A 19,682-nucleotide genomic window follows, 5' to 3' on the forward strand; every position below is an offset into this window, starting at 1 on the left:
CTGTGGAAGAGGAAATCGGTGGAAACTTGGTCGGGCCCGACGGAGCGCATGGCGAGGAGGCACTTGCGACTCGGGAGTGTGCCGGAGAGGTGGGTGGAAGCGCGCAGCGGCGTGGCGGCCCGGTGAAAGACGCCGCGGAGGATTTTGGTATTCGGCCGGCTTACTGCCGTACGTGGTTGCTGTTTCAAAGTTCACTTCGTTTTTGCGCTTGCGCGCGTCGTGTTTTAAAGGACGTCACACTTCCGTGCCCAGCTTCGGAATGCGTTTTCAGGGAGCCAACGTATGGGGCATTGCCATGTTTCCAACTAGATGTGGGTTCGCAGCTTCACGTTGGTTCAGAAATCCGTTCTTACCAGCGTACCGTCCGTTTTAACCGACTGCCTCCCACTTTCATCCTGGTAACGACTCTTAGACGTTACATTTCGTAAACATAGCTATTTTTGACGATTTTTGAATAGAAGGCAGCTCTGACAGCAGCCCTGCGCGCGCGCGCGCGCCGCCGCTGACCCATGTCTCCGAACAGCAACCGCGTTAGGCAGTCGCGCTCGGGTGTCCTGCGCCGCGCAGTCGTGACTCGGAGTCGTCGCCGCGACCTCTCGTGACCCGTCGCCATGCCGGTGATGTCGATCTGCCGCCTGCCGGACACGGAGGAGTGGGCCGACCTCCACGACATGGGCTTCATCCGACCTTACGTGAGTGGCCGGCGCCCGGCAGCTAGCGGACCGCGCCAAGAACGGCGGCAGACGGTGGGGTGCTCTTCGACCCGAGGCTGGTCTGGGCGAGGTAGCAGTTTCTCATGTTGTGTTTGCGAGCGTTGCACCATGTAAGCCTCTGATGTTGGTCTGTTGCACAGTTGACGGTGATTGTGTGTGTTAGCCGGTTTGGCATCCGCCCCTTCCTCTTTTTTCGTTAGGTTGCACTTTAAGTGGCGAAACGTCAGCGTAGTATTCTATTAGCTTTGATATTTCCTCAAACAAAGTAGCAGGGACGCTTCCAAGCAGTTTTATATATACCTGTGTTTCGTCCGCAGCGTTTTGTCGAGATGCAAACAATGTTTTTCACCTTGAAGAAGCACTGCACGAAATAATGGTGTGCGTACAGCTGTTTCGAAGCTTTCTTTTGGCGTTCACCAAGGAAGGTCATAACTTATAGGATACCTTGCTTGGTTTGCGTGGCATGATGGGCTGTTTGTCGCGTCCAGCCACTCATGACGTCACGGTGTAAAGTAAGGCAAGCTGACGATACGCCCCAGAACGTAACTCGCCGTCATGTTTGCACACTAACCTTGACAGCGAATTATTCGGCTGCGCATTGGGCTTGAACCCGGGATCTTGTTATCCTTCCGTCTTAAGCGCATGCTCCGGCGTCGCTTCCGTTCGCTGGTGTGAATAACTGACTGCAAAAAAATAATCAGGTATTTGATGGGAGGGCACTGTGGCCGACTTCTCCGGCAGGTACGGGTTTGGATTTGGATTGATGGGTTTCTACGCCCGAGCGAAAACGGCACACCGCAGTTATCCCTCGCCGCCTTGAGTGGGTCAGTTGTTAGTTTGTGTATTTGCGTTGATGTACTTGGCGATGTACATGATAAGGAAAAAAGTGCTCTGCAGAATGCTTGGGTCGATTTGGCAGTGCAGATTGCCCAGGTGCTCGTATGAAACAGCAGTGCGGACATTTACTCGAGGACAGTAGTGCAGACATGATTTCGACGACAGAGACCGAGGTTGTCGAGGACTGTAGGGCGAACATTTAGTCCGTCTTAAGCTGGCATTTTATTCGAAATTTGACTCAATGTTTGGAAGAAAACCCCTCGACGGATCCGACTTGCGAGCAATACAAAGTAGCAGGAACAGATCAGATGGACACGACGGCCGTCTCTGCGTGAATGTGCCATTTTACCATCAGAGGAGGCGCATCAGAGTCCTTCGCCGCAATGAAGCCACCTCCCACTTTATCAACCCTATTAACAACGACCAGATTGCTGGGATGAACTCGGTTAGTACCAGTCACGCTGACATGTGCCCCCCCCCCCCCCCCCCACCCCCCACCCCGCTGTAGTGCCGGAGCCTCCCGTGGATTGAGCACCTGATGAGATAGTGGGATAAACGGACAATCGGGTTACACCTGTGGGTCTTGTAACGAGCTCTTTGGCTTATCGTGTGGCTGTCCCTGTTGAAGCGTCTAAGGTGCCCGCGTCATGTGTCCTGTCGAAGGCTTAGCTGAGGAGATTTGGGCGACACGGGGCGCTGTGCGGACTTTGGTCTAGCTCTAGGGTGACGGACTTTCGGGGATTATTCCTCTGGAAAGGGCGATTTTCGGGGATTAGTTGCATTGGAAGCGTGATTTTCGGGAATTAGTCGCCTGAGCTGAAACACCTTACCCCAGATGGATTTGCGACGATTCCTTGCCTCACAGCCCCTTCAATTCTTATGCCACACAACGCTGCCACCCTTGTCCATCATTGGTTAAGGGGATGGTCTCACCAGAGAGCTCCCGCATATAGCTCACGTCGACTTTTTGCTACGTGCTTTTTTGGCGCCTTTGGCCTGAGCTGGCCGTGCAGGTTTTGCTGTGCTGTGACTGCCTGGCTGTGATGCATTTGAGCTCGTTTACCAATGTGTATCGGTTGATAATCTCGAACCGGCGCGTTGTGCGTCAGGATTAGACGTAATATTTCCAACAGGCTGTTGTTATTAAACGGTAGCTTTTGGGATCATTCCTATCCCTTGCTCACTTTTGGTTAAATAACTTGCTTCTGTCAGGCGGCTGACATGAAAACTTGATTAGTTACATGAGCGTTTAGTCAGTTCATTAACCAAGGGTGGTACATGCATAGAGAAAGTAATCCCCGAAAGCCTTCGCGCCAAAAAGCTGCTTGAAAGATTATCGTTTTACATCAATTTCATCGGTTGGCATGGTATCGATAAGCATATCGTTGATTTCGGTTCACTTCTACTTTTTCTGCAATGCGATGCATCTCACACCAGGAAGTAAATCCTTACGCCCCTGCACGTGCCGTGCAGCCATTTCGCGAAATCGGTACGTATGAGACAAGACAGTCAAACGATGGGCAGCTCAAATTTGATTTTAGGGGAATGGATGGGCTGGTGACGAATAACTATCTGCCGCTGTTTATGAAAAGGACGATTGTTTGTAGCACGTTAGCAAGGGCACAGTTTATTGTTGCGAGCATTTTCTCTAGTAGTTCTGAAATTGTATCGTAAAAACTTGTTTCTTATTTAATCATGCCAGTTTTCTCCTTCGAGGATCCTGTCGCGCCCAATAAGGCAATGGCACCATTGTCTTCCTCCTCGATGACCCTCTTTCCGTTGGGAATGAAGAGGAGGAAGTTTCAGCAGCGTTCGATTAGCGCCGACTCCAAGCCTTTGAAGAAACTGAGTGTGCGGACACAGGATGGACTCAGCGTGAGCGTGCCACAGGGCGTGCTCACCAGCCTGACGCACGGCACGGTGACCGGTGGATCGCGGCTCACCATGCGGCCCTCCCTGATGCACCCCGCTTATCAGAAATGGCGGCTGAAGGAGGCCAGCACCAGTAAAGAGATGTCTCAGGGCGACGGCAGGGCTAGCCTGAAGGAGGCCATCCAGAAGATGAACCGGCTGACGCTGAATGCGTCCACAACACCGAACCCGAAACTGGACCTGGCGGCGCGGACATTGGCAGCGAAGGAAAGGAAAAGCGCGCTGAAGTCACACATGATGGACCTGTCGAATATTTTCCACAACAAGTGCAAATCTCAAGCAGGGTACGTAAACAAAAGCAACGCAAGAAGACAACATGACCTAAAGCACGACATACTCAAGTATTTCGAGGAAAATGGTCTTGCGATGTCGTTTTTGAGCAGTGTGAAGGGCATGACTCCAATTAAATTTTATCAGCCTAATCTCCCTACGATTATTGAGGAAACCGACGAAGAAATAGCGAGGCATATGTAATAAAGCGTCGAAACCGTCCCTTGTGGTTTCTGTTTAAATTGAAGCTTTGTTCGCATGTTTGAAACACGTACGTTCCCGTCTATGCAGTGTTGACAAAATTTGATGACTGAGTCCGAGTCTAGTCAGCGTTTATTGACATTTCTTTGCTCTTGCTCCACTGTCATACGTCATGTTCGTCTTGTCCTCCCGTTCGGCTGTCGCGTGTAACGTTAGTGGCGTTTTCCAGGGCCCTCATTTGGCGCTTTGCCCGGGCCTTAGGGACGTCAGCAAGTAGACGAAAGCTCATGTGCAGTTCCACTGCATGCTGCGCATGAAATCTTGAATGTTAAGAAATTGACCCTTGGGGATAAGATATGGAAGTATGTCGCTGCTGATTCACTGCCAGTGATAACTGATAATTATCCTCGTGGACGACACGATTCTGTTTCGTTTAATTATGACAGTTGTGATTGCTTTCAGAATATTTCCGTACCGTCGTGTAACTTAACTGAACGTTTGCTAGTTATTGCTAGTCATCACCTTTGTTGCACCCAGTTGAGGAAATTGTCATATATGACTTACTGCAGTCAATGTGTTTCTCAGTCAGCTGATGGAGCAGTTGATGCAGTCATCTCAATGTCAGGAAGTGATAAGAGATTCTTGCCGTTTTTGCTCGCTCAGGATAATCACGTTGGCTGCAGCAGCAAATTCCAATCGTGGCTGGGCTTCCAGTGTCATCCTTGGCCTATAGGGTCGGAGTTGTTGCTCTCCGACGGTCACACCTTCATTGGCTGCGCGCGGACTGTGCCGTCCCTCGGCGTTCAGACCCCTGAATTGTTCCCGACGGTGGCCGGTCTGCCCACACTCAGCCGTCGTCTGGTGTGAGCGCGAGGCTCCCCTGTGCCGCTGCCGCCGCAGCAACCGGGCGGAAATAGAGCCGAGCTGCCGGGAGTATTCTGGGAGTCCCCACCCAGCACGCGACGTGCGTGTGTCGGAGGGCTCCCCGCTGTCTTGTGTCTGCCGCCTGCTGCCTGTCCTGCGGTGTCTGCTGTCAGCAGTCGACGCGCGTGTGTCGGAGGGCTTCCCGCTGTCTTGTGTCTGCTGCCTGCTGCCTGTCCTGCGGTGTCTGCTGTCAGCAATCGACGTGCGTGTGTCGGAGGGCTCCCCGCTGTCTTGTGTCTGCCGCCTGCTGCCTGTCCTGCGGTGTCTGCTGTCAGCAATCGACGTGCGTGTGTCGGAGAGCTCCCCGCTATCTTGTGTCTGCCGCCTGCTGCCTGTCCTGCGGTGTCTGCTGTCAGGGATGCTCTGTCTGTTGCCTGTTGTCAGTTGTCTGCTGTCTGTTGTCTTGGTGGATGGGTGTGCTCTGAGGACAGCTATCCGATCGGAGTCGCAATGTTTGTTCACCTATCATATGTCCGGTAGGGCTGCCTGGCCGAAGCGTCACAAAGCGGCTTATCTGTTCGCTTCCGGTATTACGATCTTTTCAGCACGAACGTATGGAAACCCGAAGACAGGGGTGCGTCCACAGAAAGTGAATGGGCTTATCCATGCGCTCGGTCCCCTGTTAAAAGCTGGAGAGACATTCGCAATTTTCCCGTCTTTTTTTACATGCGACGGCCGCTAGGGGGGTGGGTGTGCGAGGAAGGGCAACCCGTGAGGTTTTGATGTTCTCTGCGCACCGCTGACCAGTCTGCGTGCGCGCAGGTTCGTTCTGATGGGTTATGAGAGCAACCCGACTTTCGGCCGGGTTGCTCGCCGTCGTCTTTGTTTGCCGCTACGGAGCTGGATGGCAGCTGGCGGCTGCCTGAGAGTCTTTGTGCAGGTTTTTGCGCGTGCAATCGGCACCAAATCGCGATCGCCGCGCTGATGTGCAATTTGGCAGCGTGCCAGCTGTCTCGCTGCGTCAATCAAACGATTGTGCTGGTTGCATGGCGTTTTGTGGCTGGCAATAGCGGTGCAATTAATTCATCAGGTACTTTGTCGGTTTCCTGTTGACGGAGGTGCCCGCCTTGCCTGTCTTTTATTGAAGAATAATTTGCCCCGCTGCCTACGGCGTGCGACACTGAGGCTGGGAAGCAAAGTGCATACGTACAAAGTAACTTCAACCAATAACCACACCTTACGTTATATACCATGACCCTACCTTATGACCATACCTTATGACCAAAACATGTCATGCTGTAGCGTGAAGTACTTTGTCATGACACGTTGGTGGTCGACAGCGCCCGTAGCTCTGCACCGGCCGCTGACGCAGCCATGTCGCCCACATTTACGCCGTCCAAACCGAGCTGTCTGATTCAGGGACTGACGAGCTCGTGTCTGGCAACTGCTGACAACTCAAGCGGATGATTATGGGAACTGACAACGGTGCCGACACTTATTCGGGTGCCGGCACGGAAACTGACCAAATGCGGCAATCATGACAGGGAAGAAAACACATTGCAACGGCGCTGACAGTAACGGCATCGCTGAGGCAGTCAGTGGCGCCGGAACGGCATGGACGAGGGGATCTGGCGAGTGACACGCTGCGCTGTACCACTTCCAATGAGGTGTGTAGTTGAACCTGACGCCGACACGGACGGTGGAGCGGACACAGACTCGTGACACGGACACGGACATTGACACTGACACTGGCACGAACACGGACACGAACACGGACGCGGACGCGGATACGAAAACGAACACGAACACGAACACGGACACGGACACGAACACGAACACGGACATGGACACGGACACGGACACGGACACCGGGCAGGATGGACGTCCCACGCAGACGAGACGACTCAGGCCGTGTGCGCCATCAAACAATGCGGCGGGTCAGACAATGGGACGAGCTGACAGCGGCGGGGCTCTGACCTGCCCTCGGTCGTCGAGCGGTGGTTCGCGGCCGGTGGTCAGAGGGGCGACGAAGACGGAGCGTGGCCCTGTGTCCTTCCGGCGCCCAGATTTTCGCGTGGGGTACTAGGCAGCAGAGGACGGGCAGGTGGCGTGGGGCGGTGGCCCTGTACGCTTTGAGAAGCGGGCGCGGGCAGTGAAGACCCCCCAGCTTGTGGTTCTGCAGGAGCAAAGCCGCGCAGATGGTGGCCGCGGTGTTTGGGTGATGCGCAGGTTCGGCTTCCCCGCTGGGCCTCAGGACCCCATTATGTGTGATCGGAGGGCATAAAGCACCCGTAAAAAGCACAGACTGGGACGTTGTATGTCATACATCGCGCTGAGGGGACGGATCATGCCGCATGCGTGCGGCCGCGTAGTGAACTGACGGTGAGCATGCAACGCACTCCGCTATTCTGGCCGAGGCGCATGCAAACGAGTCATCGATGGGCTCTGACCGGCTATTTATGGCACCGCGAGCGGTGGCTTCTGTCGTTGTCATGCGCTTCAGTCGGCGTTCCAGCTCCGTATAACCACGTGCAGCGTCAAGAGTCGAGACGAGCAGAGGCGGGGAGTTGAGTGCGAACCATTATTTGACGGGGTGCGCGCCAAAAGAGGACGGGTGGACTGATTGTGGTGCGAGCTGGACTGCGGGCCGGGCGAGTCCTGACGCGAACTGGCCGGCAGATGTGTACCTGCAGCAGCCCGATCCTGTCCGACTTAGCCAGCAGCGCCTCACTACTCGGACACCGCGCAGGCTAATTTACTACTAGACGCTTCATGGACTAGTTTTAGACCAGACGCTACATAGCCTAGTTTTAGATCAGTTTTTTAGTTCTTAGCCCACGGCGTTAACTCTTTGCATTTTTGCAGTCCTCCTTGTCCCAGTGCCCTACTTTTATCGGCGGGCTTTTATCCCAGGTTCCGTTCAGGCGGTTTTCTTTTTCCCACTGAAATCTCTGCCGCAGTCCCCCCCCCCCCCGCCCCCCCCACTCTACACGGCCGGGCCCTCGCCTCCACCCACGCGCCGGCGACTGGGCGCCGCGGCCGGCGCGGTGTCGACACCCGTGACGCCGGTGACTCAAACGCGGCACGGCGGCGGCGCGGCACGAGCCAGACGTGCCGGCGCGACCGACGGCGGAGGGGCGACAGCACGGCCACAGACGGAACGGGGTGCGTGGGTGCTGGGACGGTGCTTCCGACGTGGCCGCTGTGCGTACCTGTAAGTCGTTTCCCTGCGGGAGTTTTGTGGCGTTGGCGCCTTTTGTGTGGTTGGTTTTATCGGTGGGGTGGGTGTGAAGAACGCTTACGTGAAGCCGGCATTCGGGTGAGAGATAACTTGAATTTATGACGTTTTGTCCAATTCCTCCAAGTCGGCGGAATTGCTTCTGTTATTGTTGTTCAGTTACGATAAAATTTAATGTCATGTTCCGGAAGACAATGTAATATTCAAGTGAAGCTATATGCTATATATACAATATATGAATATGGATGCATCACAAAATGATATTAGGATTGCACAACGAGCTCCATTTGTTCATTCAGCCCCACTAACTAGCTCGTTGTTCGGGAAGGGCTGGGGGGCGTGAACCTGCAGTCTTCGGCCGACCCACCGTCCCGTTCTCAAAAGTCTTGGCTAAAACTGAACGAAAATGGCGTGCGCTGGCACCGGTACGGCCAGTACCTGGGTACCGATCTAGACCCGACCGACGGTGCTGGGTATCATGCTTTTGCACCGCAGCTGTGCAATCTGTACTATCCGGAGTGGGAATTAATCCCCCCCCCGGGGTGGGGTACCGGCCGGGTCAGACGGGCGCCGCTCGGTCTCGCCCGTCGTGGACTTTGCTGGGGTCGCCGCGATCTGACCACTGAAATGAGAGCTTTGTTATTGAGGGTGCTGATTACAGGTCTTGTGAGGCCTGTCTGGGAGAGCAAGGTGGTTACCGGTTACCTGTGGCCTGAGCTCCGAATTGTTTTGCCGGTGTTGCCGTGTTGACTGGACTCGCGATTATCCGTTGTTCGCTATGTTTTGAACAAAGAAGACACACGAATGGACAGGAGTAGAAGGCTAGGGCAATGCGCCTTCTTATCCGCTTTCCTATCGTGCGTCGCCCATGATTGTTGAAGGAGAGTAGCCCCACCCCCACCCCTGTTTTCTCGCCCTTGTGCGTTGACGCGTTTCTCATTTCACCCCAAGACATCTCATGATTACAGGACCTGTGGTACCATTCCTGTGGGAATAGCATAGTCCCACAGAGCATATCTGCACACGACCATGCCCCTGGTACTAGCTGAGCGTAGGGGGCTGACACTTCCACGTGGTGTGCACATGCTTCGGACCACGGAGGACCTTACGCGTGTGGTAAACTGATGAGCACCCATAGGAAACTGTGCCCAACCTGGTCGGTTGGGCACAGTTTGGAGACAGCTACGGGCATGCGTGTTGGTGTGGGTAAGACGCTTACGAAATGCCATGTAGATACTTAAGAAATGATGTTGTCACCTTTTGCGCGTCTGTTAGTCAATACTTGTATTGAATCTACTTTTGGGCATTAGCAACACGAGTCAAAAGCTTGGTGATGCCCTTTCCCGCCTTTCTTCCGCAATTTACAGCTAAAGTGCTGAACAGATGCGAGCTGGTAGGCTCCACTGATTAGGGTTGGGTTGCGGATCGGCAGACAGACCACGTGACGTAACGGATGTATTGGGCAAAGGATATCGTACCTTGGAAAGCCTCTGGAGCATGCGAACAAGAAATGCATTCATGTTGTGAAGGTACTTAAAAATATGTGATCGCGATCTGCAAGTGCGTTGTCACGAATACCTGAGACGGAGACAAAAAGCCTAACGACTGGGCAAACACACGACATTCAAAGGTACCTGCATATCGCAAAGCTTGCCGACATTATTTTTTGAGAGCAGTGTGTGGCGTTGTGAAAAGTGGACTGACGTATTGAAACAGATAAATGTGCTATTTGTGTTGGTGCAGTAAATGCATCGTCCCTACAGAGCAGAGCAGGCGTCTGGGGGCTGTGTTTACTGAAGCGAAGTGCATGTCTCAATGAGAAAGAGAGGGAGATAGTCGTGGAGACACGGCCAGACCGCAGATGGTCAGCTGATCCGGTCTGTTGGGTCGCCTCGTGTATATCCTATTTGTAGTCGTGACGGTTTCTCTGGTGAGACAAGTCACGTGTGAACAATCCGTGACGTTTTCTTCGAATGCAAATTACGTGTAAACCTTGTTCTAATGCGGCTTTCAAGTAGGTGTAAGTACGATTCTTTCATAGACGGTCGGGCAAATTCGCCTCCATCAATGAACATCAATGCACCAACGCTCCCGGCCAATCACGGGTTCTGGTGAGCGGACCTACCTGGTCTGATGCGATGTGTGATCTTACCAGGCACGTAGCCAGGGGTAGGGCCAGGTGGGCCGTGCCTCTCCCCCTCACCCGAGCGAAGAGCTTCACACCAGATACCGGATGATTTCAAGGGATTTTGGAGACATTTGACAGCTGCCGTCCTGTGTAAAGTTATTGGCCACGTGCCTGGGTCTGACCCGACCTGGCGTCTAGACGGCGCCGATTTCACGAGCGTGTCGGGCCTTAACCTGACCCGTCCTGCGCCGTCGCTAACCCGGCTGCCCGGCGCCGACAGATGGACAAGATGAACGGCTCGAGCACGGGTCTGAACGGCGCGTCGGAGGCGGTCGACGAGCGCGCCTGGACCGTCGGCGTCATCAACTCCAAGAGCAAGTACCTCACGGCCGAGACGTTCGGCTTCAAGATCAACGCCAACGGTCAGTGCGCGCGGATGAGGTCTGGCGGGGGGAGGGGGGGGGGGGCTGGCACGATTGGCAGTCCATCACACTGAAATTGCGGTGTTCTGGTGATTCGGCGCGCGATCTATATGTCGTGCATGCGAGCGGATGAGGTATTTTGTCCAAACTTGGCCGACATTTTTTGGGGAAAAAGAGGAATAACATCACACCTTGTAAAAATTGGAGGGGCATATACCTCGTAGCCGTTAGCAGTGGTTACACAGATGGGCATGAGATGCACTTAATACATATGTCAGCAGGTGTGCATCCTTCTATCGCGCGCCTATCTGTCACTGGCTCAGTCATAACAATCAAAGTGGTGGCGGCAGCCGGTTCATAGGGCGCGCATACGCTGATAGCAGGACCAGGATGAGACCAGACCTCGTGAGCCCACACTCACGGGCGAAGTGGCAGCGGCATGCTGTTCTGCCTTGGTGGGTTGCACAGTTTGGGTGACTGCCGTTGATTTTATTTGATGTTTATTTTCGATTATGTACATTAAGCAGTATGGTGGATACGCCGTACTATGTGCGCAGCAGCCGGGTTGCCCGGGTTGCCTACCTCCCGTTATCGGCCCGAGAGACGTTATCCAAGCGTGCGGAGCGTTTTGGCAGCAAGGGCTGCCACCCCCGTGCTCCCACCCACGACGCAGACGGCGCGGCTCGGCGAGAGCGGACGGCTAGATCGATGTGGGTGTTTGAGGGGGATGGGAGGGGGGGGGGAGGGAGATGGGTATGTTGTGAAGGAGTCACCTGCGGATCCTGCGTAGGAACAAGCTTTTCTCCTCAATGCTGAGTGGCGTGGGCGGTGTGTCTGGCCGGTCTGGCCTGTTGCGTGACGGCCGGCCGCCACCGGCCGCTGATTAGGTTTGTGGTCAGCGCTGGCCGCCCGAGCTGGGAAACACTGTCACTGTCGTCGAGCCGGCCTGCCAGGGACGCTCTGCTGTTGGGTTGGAGCGGGGACCGACCTGTTCAGCCTCGTGGCCTGCCTTTCAGAGGACCCCCTGTACTGGTATGTTTCGTTTCCTTTGCTTTGTTTGAACAGACATTGTCGTCTTTCGCTCGTATTAGCTTTTTGTTCACGTGTGAAGAACATAAAACAAGGATCTCGTTTTTTTTTTTGTAGAGAACGTAACGGTTAGAAGCATTAAGAACAGTAATAGGGGTGTTGGGGGGGGAAGTACCGCAGTGTTGAAAACAATCCAGCATCCCAAGCTAACCTGGAATCCATCAAAAGTGGTTTGGCAGCGGTGGGATTCGAACCCACGCCCTTTCGGACTGGTGCCTAAAACCAGCGCCTTAGACCACTCGGCCACGCTACCACGGGGACCGAGGGCCGCTGATGTTGGAAGAATACGACTGATACAGCCTGTCGCAGCGTTCAGTGTCTCTCAAACTTTGTTATGATGGGCTTTCGGAAAGGAACTGCTAGTGTATGTTGGGATTGACAGAACTGCTGTCTGTGCTTGTTAATTTGGAAACCAACACAAGAATATCGGGAGACATGTCAGGTTCAACAAACATCCATATTTTTAGACCATTAGCTTAACATCCAGTTTAGTTAAAACGTGTAATACGTCGTTGCAGGAGCGGTAGCTCCCTGAACCGATTTTTCAAAAAATGTGATAATGGCTCCGTGGCCGCTGACCGGAAAGAAATAACGAAACAAATATGTCTGTCCTGCACACACACACGCACACCTAGCTTGGGTGAATTTCATTGCCACAGCGTCGAAACATCTAGTGGTTATCGAGGCCAGGGGCTATGCATATTATATTAAGCAACTAGATAAAAATTGTACCTACCCAGCATAGAATGCGAACATTGAAAGATTGCTTCACTCCAACAGCGTTTCTACTTATCCATTTCTATAAGCCTCCGCGAGCAACACATCATGTACTTACGACATTTTGCACTGGTTTGCTATCCAGCTATGTTGTCACTAAACGTTGTCGCAACGCCAAACCACCGTCACGGGTCACCAGACGCCGGCGGTCGGGGATCCGTTCGAAGCACGGCTACACCGGTGTGAAGGCTATTTTGGGGCCGCTTTGGATCTCACGGTCGATCGGTTCATTGCAGTTGCAGTCATCGATTGCGGTCCATTGTGTCGAACGTTCGGTACTACACGTGGAGAGTCCGGCTCCTTGCGTGTTGTTGCTCGTGTGAACGCATGGTGCTTCAGCAGATGCACTCTCTCCTGACCGTGTTCGTTTTTGGATGCCGTCCTGCCCATATCATGGGGCCAGATCGGCCCGATATATGCCTCCCCCCCCCCCCCCGTTGGGCTTCAACACAGGTCGATCCGGAGTTATGGAGACACGGGTTTCGTTGTTGGGATGCCTCCACGGTGCTCCACACATTCCTCGCTTCCTAGCTTTCGCGCTTTTCTCCTAGTCTTGTTCGCATTTTCTCTCGTTTGAACCGTGTGCCGACTTGTGTTTTTGTATTCTTCCTAATCAAGAGACAGTCAGTACCTACGTGCAAGACATGAGCTCCGTCACAGGGTTGGGGAGAGGACAGGTTAAACAAGCCCGGACTTCGCGAAATCTTGAATGACGTCTGTGAGCATTCCATGCACAAAGCGGACGCGGGGCCAAGATTCTTCTACCGTGGTAGACACGCATGGGCAGAATGATTTTAACATCCTGCTTTTGGTATGCGATTCCCGTGAGTTCGCACCCACACTTAAAATATGTTTGTCTATGAATCGCGTCGCGTGTAATATTAGCTTTTTGGGAAGTATGTGACCGTTGCGACCTGAGATCAGCGTTGGCCTTTTCCGTCTGCTATTCCGCCCGCTGGTATTCTTTCTCTCACCCCAGCGAATAGTTCACAAGTAGGGATCACGACGTGCATTTGATTCAGACGTGTTTGGAACGCAACTAGCCCGAACCCCGACGCATGCGCGCTCCAGCCTGTGCCTGCTATACCCGTAGGTCCCGGCTGCGACAGGCGGCGCGGACATTCGCGAACTGCATGCCGCAAGACATGAAGTGATCAATGAGCCCGAGGCGAGCGCGCGTGGTTGCTTAGCTTAGATGGCGGGCGCAGTCCCGCGTTCAGCTGACCGACAGCCCGCCATCTGTGTTATCTGTGACGCGTCACGCTGGTGTTCGCGGTCGATGAACGTCTGGCAGGTGCCGGCGAAGGCATCTGTTCAGGTTTCTGGCCGGACCCGCGAACTCACCTTTCCACACCATTGTAGCTGGATCGGCGAAGCCATCCATCGTGGACTGTTTTTTTTCCTATCTCGTTTTAGCTCGAGCTCTTTTTGTGTGTACTCCTCCGCCGTTGTCCTGCGACTTAGCACAATAATGGATGCTTCCTGCCGCGCCATCGACGTAGGTCAGCAATCATTTCGACCAGCTGTTTTGTCTCTGTTTCCGCGTACCACGCAGCACGTGTCAGACAGCTGGCCCACTCAAGACAAGGAACTGGCGGTTCCAATACTCGGGTGGGGCAAGACGTTACGCCTATACCAAAACGTCTTTCGGCGTCTGATGTCCGGCCAAAGCACGTCTGGACGGAAACTGCTCAGTGCTCGAACCCCGAATGTGACTTTGATGCTTCTGGGGTGTAGCGGTGTCCTGTCACATCCTGAAGTCAGGTCACTCGCCGGGTTCTGCAGTGTTTTCTGCCGGTGGGCGTGGCGGTGGCCTGCCCGGATGTATAGGTACCACTGGTAAGGTCTGCCCCGATGTATGGGTGCCACTGGTGAGGTCTGCCGCGATGTATTGACACCACTGGTGAGGTCTGCCCCGATGTATGGGTACCACTGGTTAGGCCTGCCCCGATGTATGGACACCACTGGTTAGGCCTGCCCCGATGCATGGGTGTCACTGTTGAGAGACGGACGCTGCTGGTCGGGACGGCTGCGGACGAGGACACATGCCATCCACGCTCGGCGTGCACTGCCGCCGTCCGTTCTCACGCGGATTTTCTCCGTGACGTTTTTGCAATGTTTAATGATGGTTCGGGAATAAGTGCGTATTTGCGAAGTGTGCACGCTCCATATTATATGAAGTTTTCAAGGGGAAACTCCTTTAACAATTTGAGTGATAGTGAAAATAACCTTTTGCCAACATAACTTCTAAAAGCAACTGATATGGATGGCAGAAACAGTTTCATCGAAGTCTGACGTGCGTGCGTGCAACACATTTCCGAAGCGTTTCAGAATGTTTGAATGCATTAAGGTCAGGAAGACTTCGAGAAAACAACTGTGCTAGTACACGAGTCAATTGCTTGTGCTTAGTTTCGACACCCATTACTACATTCGTAAGTGGTGTTTTTCATTGCGTTTCAACCATTGCGTTTTTCAGGCCAGCAGAGCGTATTAAATGGCGAATCAAAAATATGACCCAGACTAATCGAGTTCGTGTGCGTGCAGCGGTCCATGCACTGACCCACTGCGTACGGCTTACAGACCCTCAGGCATCATCCCCACTATCTGTTCCCTCTGACTCTAGATGGTTTGGACCATTTTTACGTCGTTGGTAACCGCTCAGACTGCAAATATTGCAGCATCACGACAGCTATCTGACGGATTGTGCGGCGGGGAAAATCCGGTTTAATGGCAGAACACCGCCGGTGGCGTCTCTGTTGCCGAGATCACTTGCGTAAAGCACTGCGTCAACTGTCTGAGCCCCGACCCCGGCGTCTCCCGCAGGCACCTCCCTGAAGAAGAAGCAGCTGTGGACGCTGCAGCCGACCGGGCAGCGAGACCACGTCAGCCTGCGCTCCCACCTGGGGAAGTACCTGGCCGTCGACAGCTTCGGCAACGTCACGTGCGAGGCCGACGAGCTGGAGCCGGGTGCCATGTTCGAGATCGCCGTGGCCGACGACGGTAGCGGCCGCTGGGCGCTCAAGAACGTGGAGCGCAAGTACTTCATGGGCGCCGCCGGCGATAAGCTGGTCTGCAACGCCAAGGCGCCGTCGGATGCTGAGCTGTGGTGAGGAGCTGAAGCTGCAGCTGCTGTTGAGGCGGACTGCGAGGAGCGGGGCGGGGGGGGGGGGGGCGAGGGGGGACTCTGGCTTTGGCCAGCGGGTGTGGATTTGTTTATTCAGGACATGAGCATTCCACAGGCAAAAGTCTAATTACGACAGCAGTCTAGTTTTAAGAACAATAAAGTACGATACACACACAAACAAAAAACCTAACGAAACACACACACATACAACTACACATTACACACAGTCCCACATCAAGTCATCGAGAGAATGTTCTACGTATGCCGGCGAACCTAAAGAAATCAAATCGGAATGATTTTGTTGGATGAAAAAAAGATTTTGCTGGGTGCATCGCAGCGGGGGGGGGGGGGGGGGGAGGCTGGGAGAATGGTTTTGACATGCTGGTGGCTCATGTCTTCATTGACGTGCCTCCACGACTGTGTATGGGTCAGTTGTTATTTCAGCGCGAGATTGGGGTCCTGGCTTTGCCGATGGTGTTCTGGTCGGGTGATACAGTGGGGCGAAACGCCGGAGATGGCGTTCTGCCTGTGCCGTCTTGCGTTTGGTTGTTTGTGCTAGGATCTTATGACGAGTCGAGAGAACGCGGAGTGGGATGCAGCAGATGTGCGGCAAACGTAACCTTGGCATACCGCTTACTCAGTAGCCGAACTTCCACTAGGTTGGGACGGATCACGATGGGCCGGCTCGGGACCCGGGATGGTATCACATTGCTCGCATTGCGAGAGTGAAGGGACGAATCATTTGTCACCGGGTGCAAGCATGAGCCGCATTCTTCAGTGTTGCCCAAGCTAGTTGCACGCGCTCATTATGCAGAGTCTTCTTGCGCGGCCCTACAAGCCCATGCAATCTGTAGGTGGGGCAGGCTCGCTCACTGGTGTCGGCACAGACAGCTCTTCCCTGATGCAACTCGCTCAGGTCGCCTACACCGCCTCCTGTCCGCGCCCCACCCCTTCCCCCGCCCCTCTCCCGCGTTTGACGCTGCTCCGGGCGCCGGCCAGGTACGTCCACCTGGCGGCCCGACCCCAGGTCAACGTGTACAGCCTGGGGCGGAAGCGGTTCGCGCACCTCTCCGAGGACATGGACGAGATCCACGTGGACGCCAACGTGCCCTGGGGCGAGGACACGCTCTTCACGCTGGAGTTCCGCGACAACCACTACGCGCTGCACACGTGCAACAACCTGTACCTGCACCGCGACGGGCAGCTGCAGAGCTCCTGCTCGGAGGACTGCCTCTTCGCCCATCGAGTACCACAACGGCAGCCTGGCGCTGCGCGACCGCGCCGGGCCGCTACCTCTCGCCGATCGGCTCCAAGGTGATGGTCGCGCGCGCCGCCCGCAGCGGGCCGAGCCGGGCGAGCCGGGCGCCTGCCCGGCGTGACGGGCGCATTGTGAAACCCCAAGTGCTAGGGCTACCGCACCCTGGACTGTGATAAACTGTGGCTGTTTGTTTCCGCTGGCGAATTTACGTGGACGCTGAGTGGTTCTCGGTCGCTCCTGCCGTGCAGGCGGTGCTGAAGACGCGAGGCCAGGCGGTGACCAAGGACGAGCTGTTCACCCTGGAGAACTCGCTGCCGCAGGCCAGCTTCAGCGCCGCACTCAACGACAGATACGTCAGCGTGAAGCAGGGTGAGCGGGCCGGTGGGGGGGGGGGGGGGGGGGAGGGCTCACGTGCCCACGTCGGTCCGACGCCCGACTCTGGGAGGGGGAGAGGGACAGGGGACAAAGCGGCCGAGAGAGCGGGAGAGTGGTGAGGATCCGGGACGTCATTGCGGTGCACGGGAGCTAAGAGGGGAGGAACAGCGAGACTACCCCCGTCCCTCGGAAGCTGTAGTCTGTTTAGGCGTGGATTTCGGACGTTCTAGGCGGCGTACCGAACGCGGTTCCTCTAAGTTCGGTGCTGGATCCGCCTGCGAGGCGAGACAGTAGCGTGTGGCAGCGGGCGCAGTGTGTCTGGCTGGGCCGAGGCAGCCTTCCGTCTGCAAACTTCTGGGCGGATTCATAATCTCCGTCACCCAGCCGTGACTCAGACCGTCAGCCCAGTGATAACGGCGACTTCCGTGAAGCGATCCCTCCGCTCTCCGTGACCTCCTGCTGTCGTGACCCCTCTGCCGTGAGCTCCCGCTTCTGTGACCTCCGTCTGCCGCGACCTCCCTCCCCCGTGAGCTCCTGCTCCTGTGACATCAGGCCTTCCGTGACCTCCCGGTGTCGTGACTTCCCACTCCCATGACCTCCTTCTGCCGTGACCTCAGACCTTCCGTGACCTCACACTCCCGTGACCTCCCTCTGTCGTGACCTACTCCCGTGACCTTCCTGTGCCGTGAACTCAGGCCTTCCGTGACCTCTCGCCTCCCGCGACCGGTCTCGACAGGGGACTGCAGGGCGAGTCATGCGAAATCGATACGCTGTCCGGGAGTATGTTGGGCGGACGGCCATGTGGCCATCTGGACGGCTGTGGGTGTCATGCAACTGAGCCAGAGCATGCGGGGTGCGGTGGCGTCTTTGGTCTGTTGCCTAATATCGTGACATCGCCGGTGTATTTATGTAAACAGCTGACGCTGGATAAGTGGGTTCGGGATCGCGGCGGTGTGCTTGAATTAAGCAGCGTAAAGTGGGTTTGGCTTGTTTGGAAACTTCGCTAGGAATAACGAGAAGTATTGCCACCTGATGTGGAAGTTTGTTGGCCACCCATACATCATGCCCTTAGCGCTGTCCCACCCGGGGTAAGCTGGGCTCTCGGCGAAGCGTGTCGATCCGACCATGCCCGAACCGGTGAGCCGTGCTTCTGAAGCTGACCTAAGCCGTGCCTCTGAAGCCGACCTGAGCCGTGCCTCTGTGAAGCTGACCTGAACCATGTCACTGTGAAGCTGACCTGAGCTGTGCCTCTGTGAAGCTGACCTGTGCCGACCTGACCCGCTTCAGGAGTCGACCTGACGGCCAATCAGGAGGAGGTGGGCGAGCACGAGCGATTCCTGATGGAGTTCGATCTGGCCACGCGACGCTGGTACATCCGCACCATGCTCGACCGCTACTGGACCCTGGAGACCACCGGCGGCATCCAGGCGTCGTCTGGCAAAAAGTCAGTAGCGGGAGAGGGCGCCGAGCAGCGGTCGCCGTGGACTGGCGGGTGGCGGGCTAAGGGTGAGGGTCGGGGTTGGGGGCCAGAGAACGGTATTCCGCTCCGGTGACTTGGATCGGGTTTCTCGACCTGATGGTGCAGTAGGAGACGCCGAGTACAGGATCCGGCGTTTGCCGGAGGACATGCGCTTCGAACGGCCGCGATATGCGACTTGGTTGGCTACGTAGGTGCATTTGGCATGCTTTGCAGCACGTGTTTCGCGCACACTTTGTCTGTACCCACCATCGAAGCAGGACAATTCCAGTCGCGGGATGCGTCTGCCCTGGTAGCTGCGAGCATTTACCAAACGGACCGTGCATTGCCCTAAGATGACTTCATAGTGAAAGCGATCGGAAATCGGGGGTGGATGCTCGTTTCGGGCACTTTCGTGCGTAGGACCGGTCATTCTTTAGCCGCCGCGTGTGGGCCAACGCGGGTCAAAGGTCAAGTGCATCGACACTGTGCAACGCGGCTTGGCTGGCGCTGCTGGCTGGCTGTGTCCGCGCGGCCAACGCGGCTTGGCTGGCTGTGTCCGCGTCATGGGGTCGGTGTCAGCCAGCTGGGCTCGTGAACACGGGCGCAGGTGCGGGCCCGTTATCCCCGACACCAGCCGCCGGAGCCGTGCTTTGCGGTTGCCGCGCGAGCCTGTTCTGGATTCCTGGAGCTGCCCCCAACCCCACGCCGCTCCCTCACACCTGGTGAGCATGCTGGTCGCCAGCGTTGAGTCACTAGCTCGGTCCGCGCTCTTTGTCCCGACTCCAGAGCGCGCCTTTAAAGGCTGTTGCGGCTGTGAGTACACGGGCGCGCTGACGGGTGAGCCACGCGCTGACGCATCGCGTGGCTCCCCGGCTTCGGCGCTCGTGGTCGTATTAACAAGCGCTGAGTGTGCTATTCGTGGCTGTTAGCGCCAAATGACATCAGACATCATCAGTCTCATGGCATCACTCGTCACTGAAGTGTGGGCTGAGCGT

At 55.5% G+C, this 19,682-nt stretch overlaps 1 protein-coding gene, 1 non-coding gene and 1 pseudogene across 2 annotated transcripts in view; 1 reads left to right on the forward strand and 2 right to left on the reverse strand.

Annotated features, from left to right (window-relative positions):
• Positions 1-25: 25 nt before the first annotated feature.
• Positions 26-18,672, forward strand: LOC119114308 (protein singed-like; annotated as a pseudogene).
• On the reverse strand, positions 11,868-11,947 carry TRNAL-UAG (transfer RNA leucine (anticodon UAG)). Its single transcript has one exon. It is a non-coding gene; the product is annotated as a tRNA-Leu (tRNA).
• A 1-nt stretch (position 18,673) lies between the features above and the next one.
• The window catches only part of LOC119113393 (protein singed), a 19,039-nt gene continuing 18,030 nt past the window's right edge, over positions 18,674-19,682 (reverse strand). Inside the window, exon 6 of the mRNA XM_037237715.1 lies at positions 18,674-18,713. Coding sequence (XP_037093610.1) covers positions 18,674-18,713 — 40 coding nt within the window. The remainder of the gene's footprint in view (positions 18,714-19,682) is intronic.

The sequence above is a fragment of the Pollicipes pollicipes genome, unplaced genomic scaffold (assembly GCF_011947565.3).
Source record: "Pollicipes pollicipes isolate AB1234 unplaced genomic scaffold, Ppol_2.1 Scaffold_7262;HRSCAF=8765_pilon_pilon_pilon, whole genome shotgun sequence".
Lineage (NCBI taxonomy): Eukaryota > Metazoa > Arthropoda > Thecostraca > Pollicipedomorpha > Pollicipedidae > Pollicipes > Pollicipes pollicipes.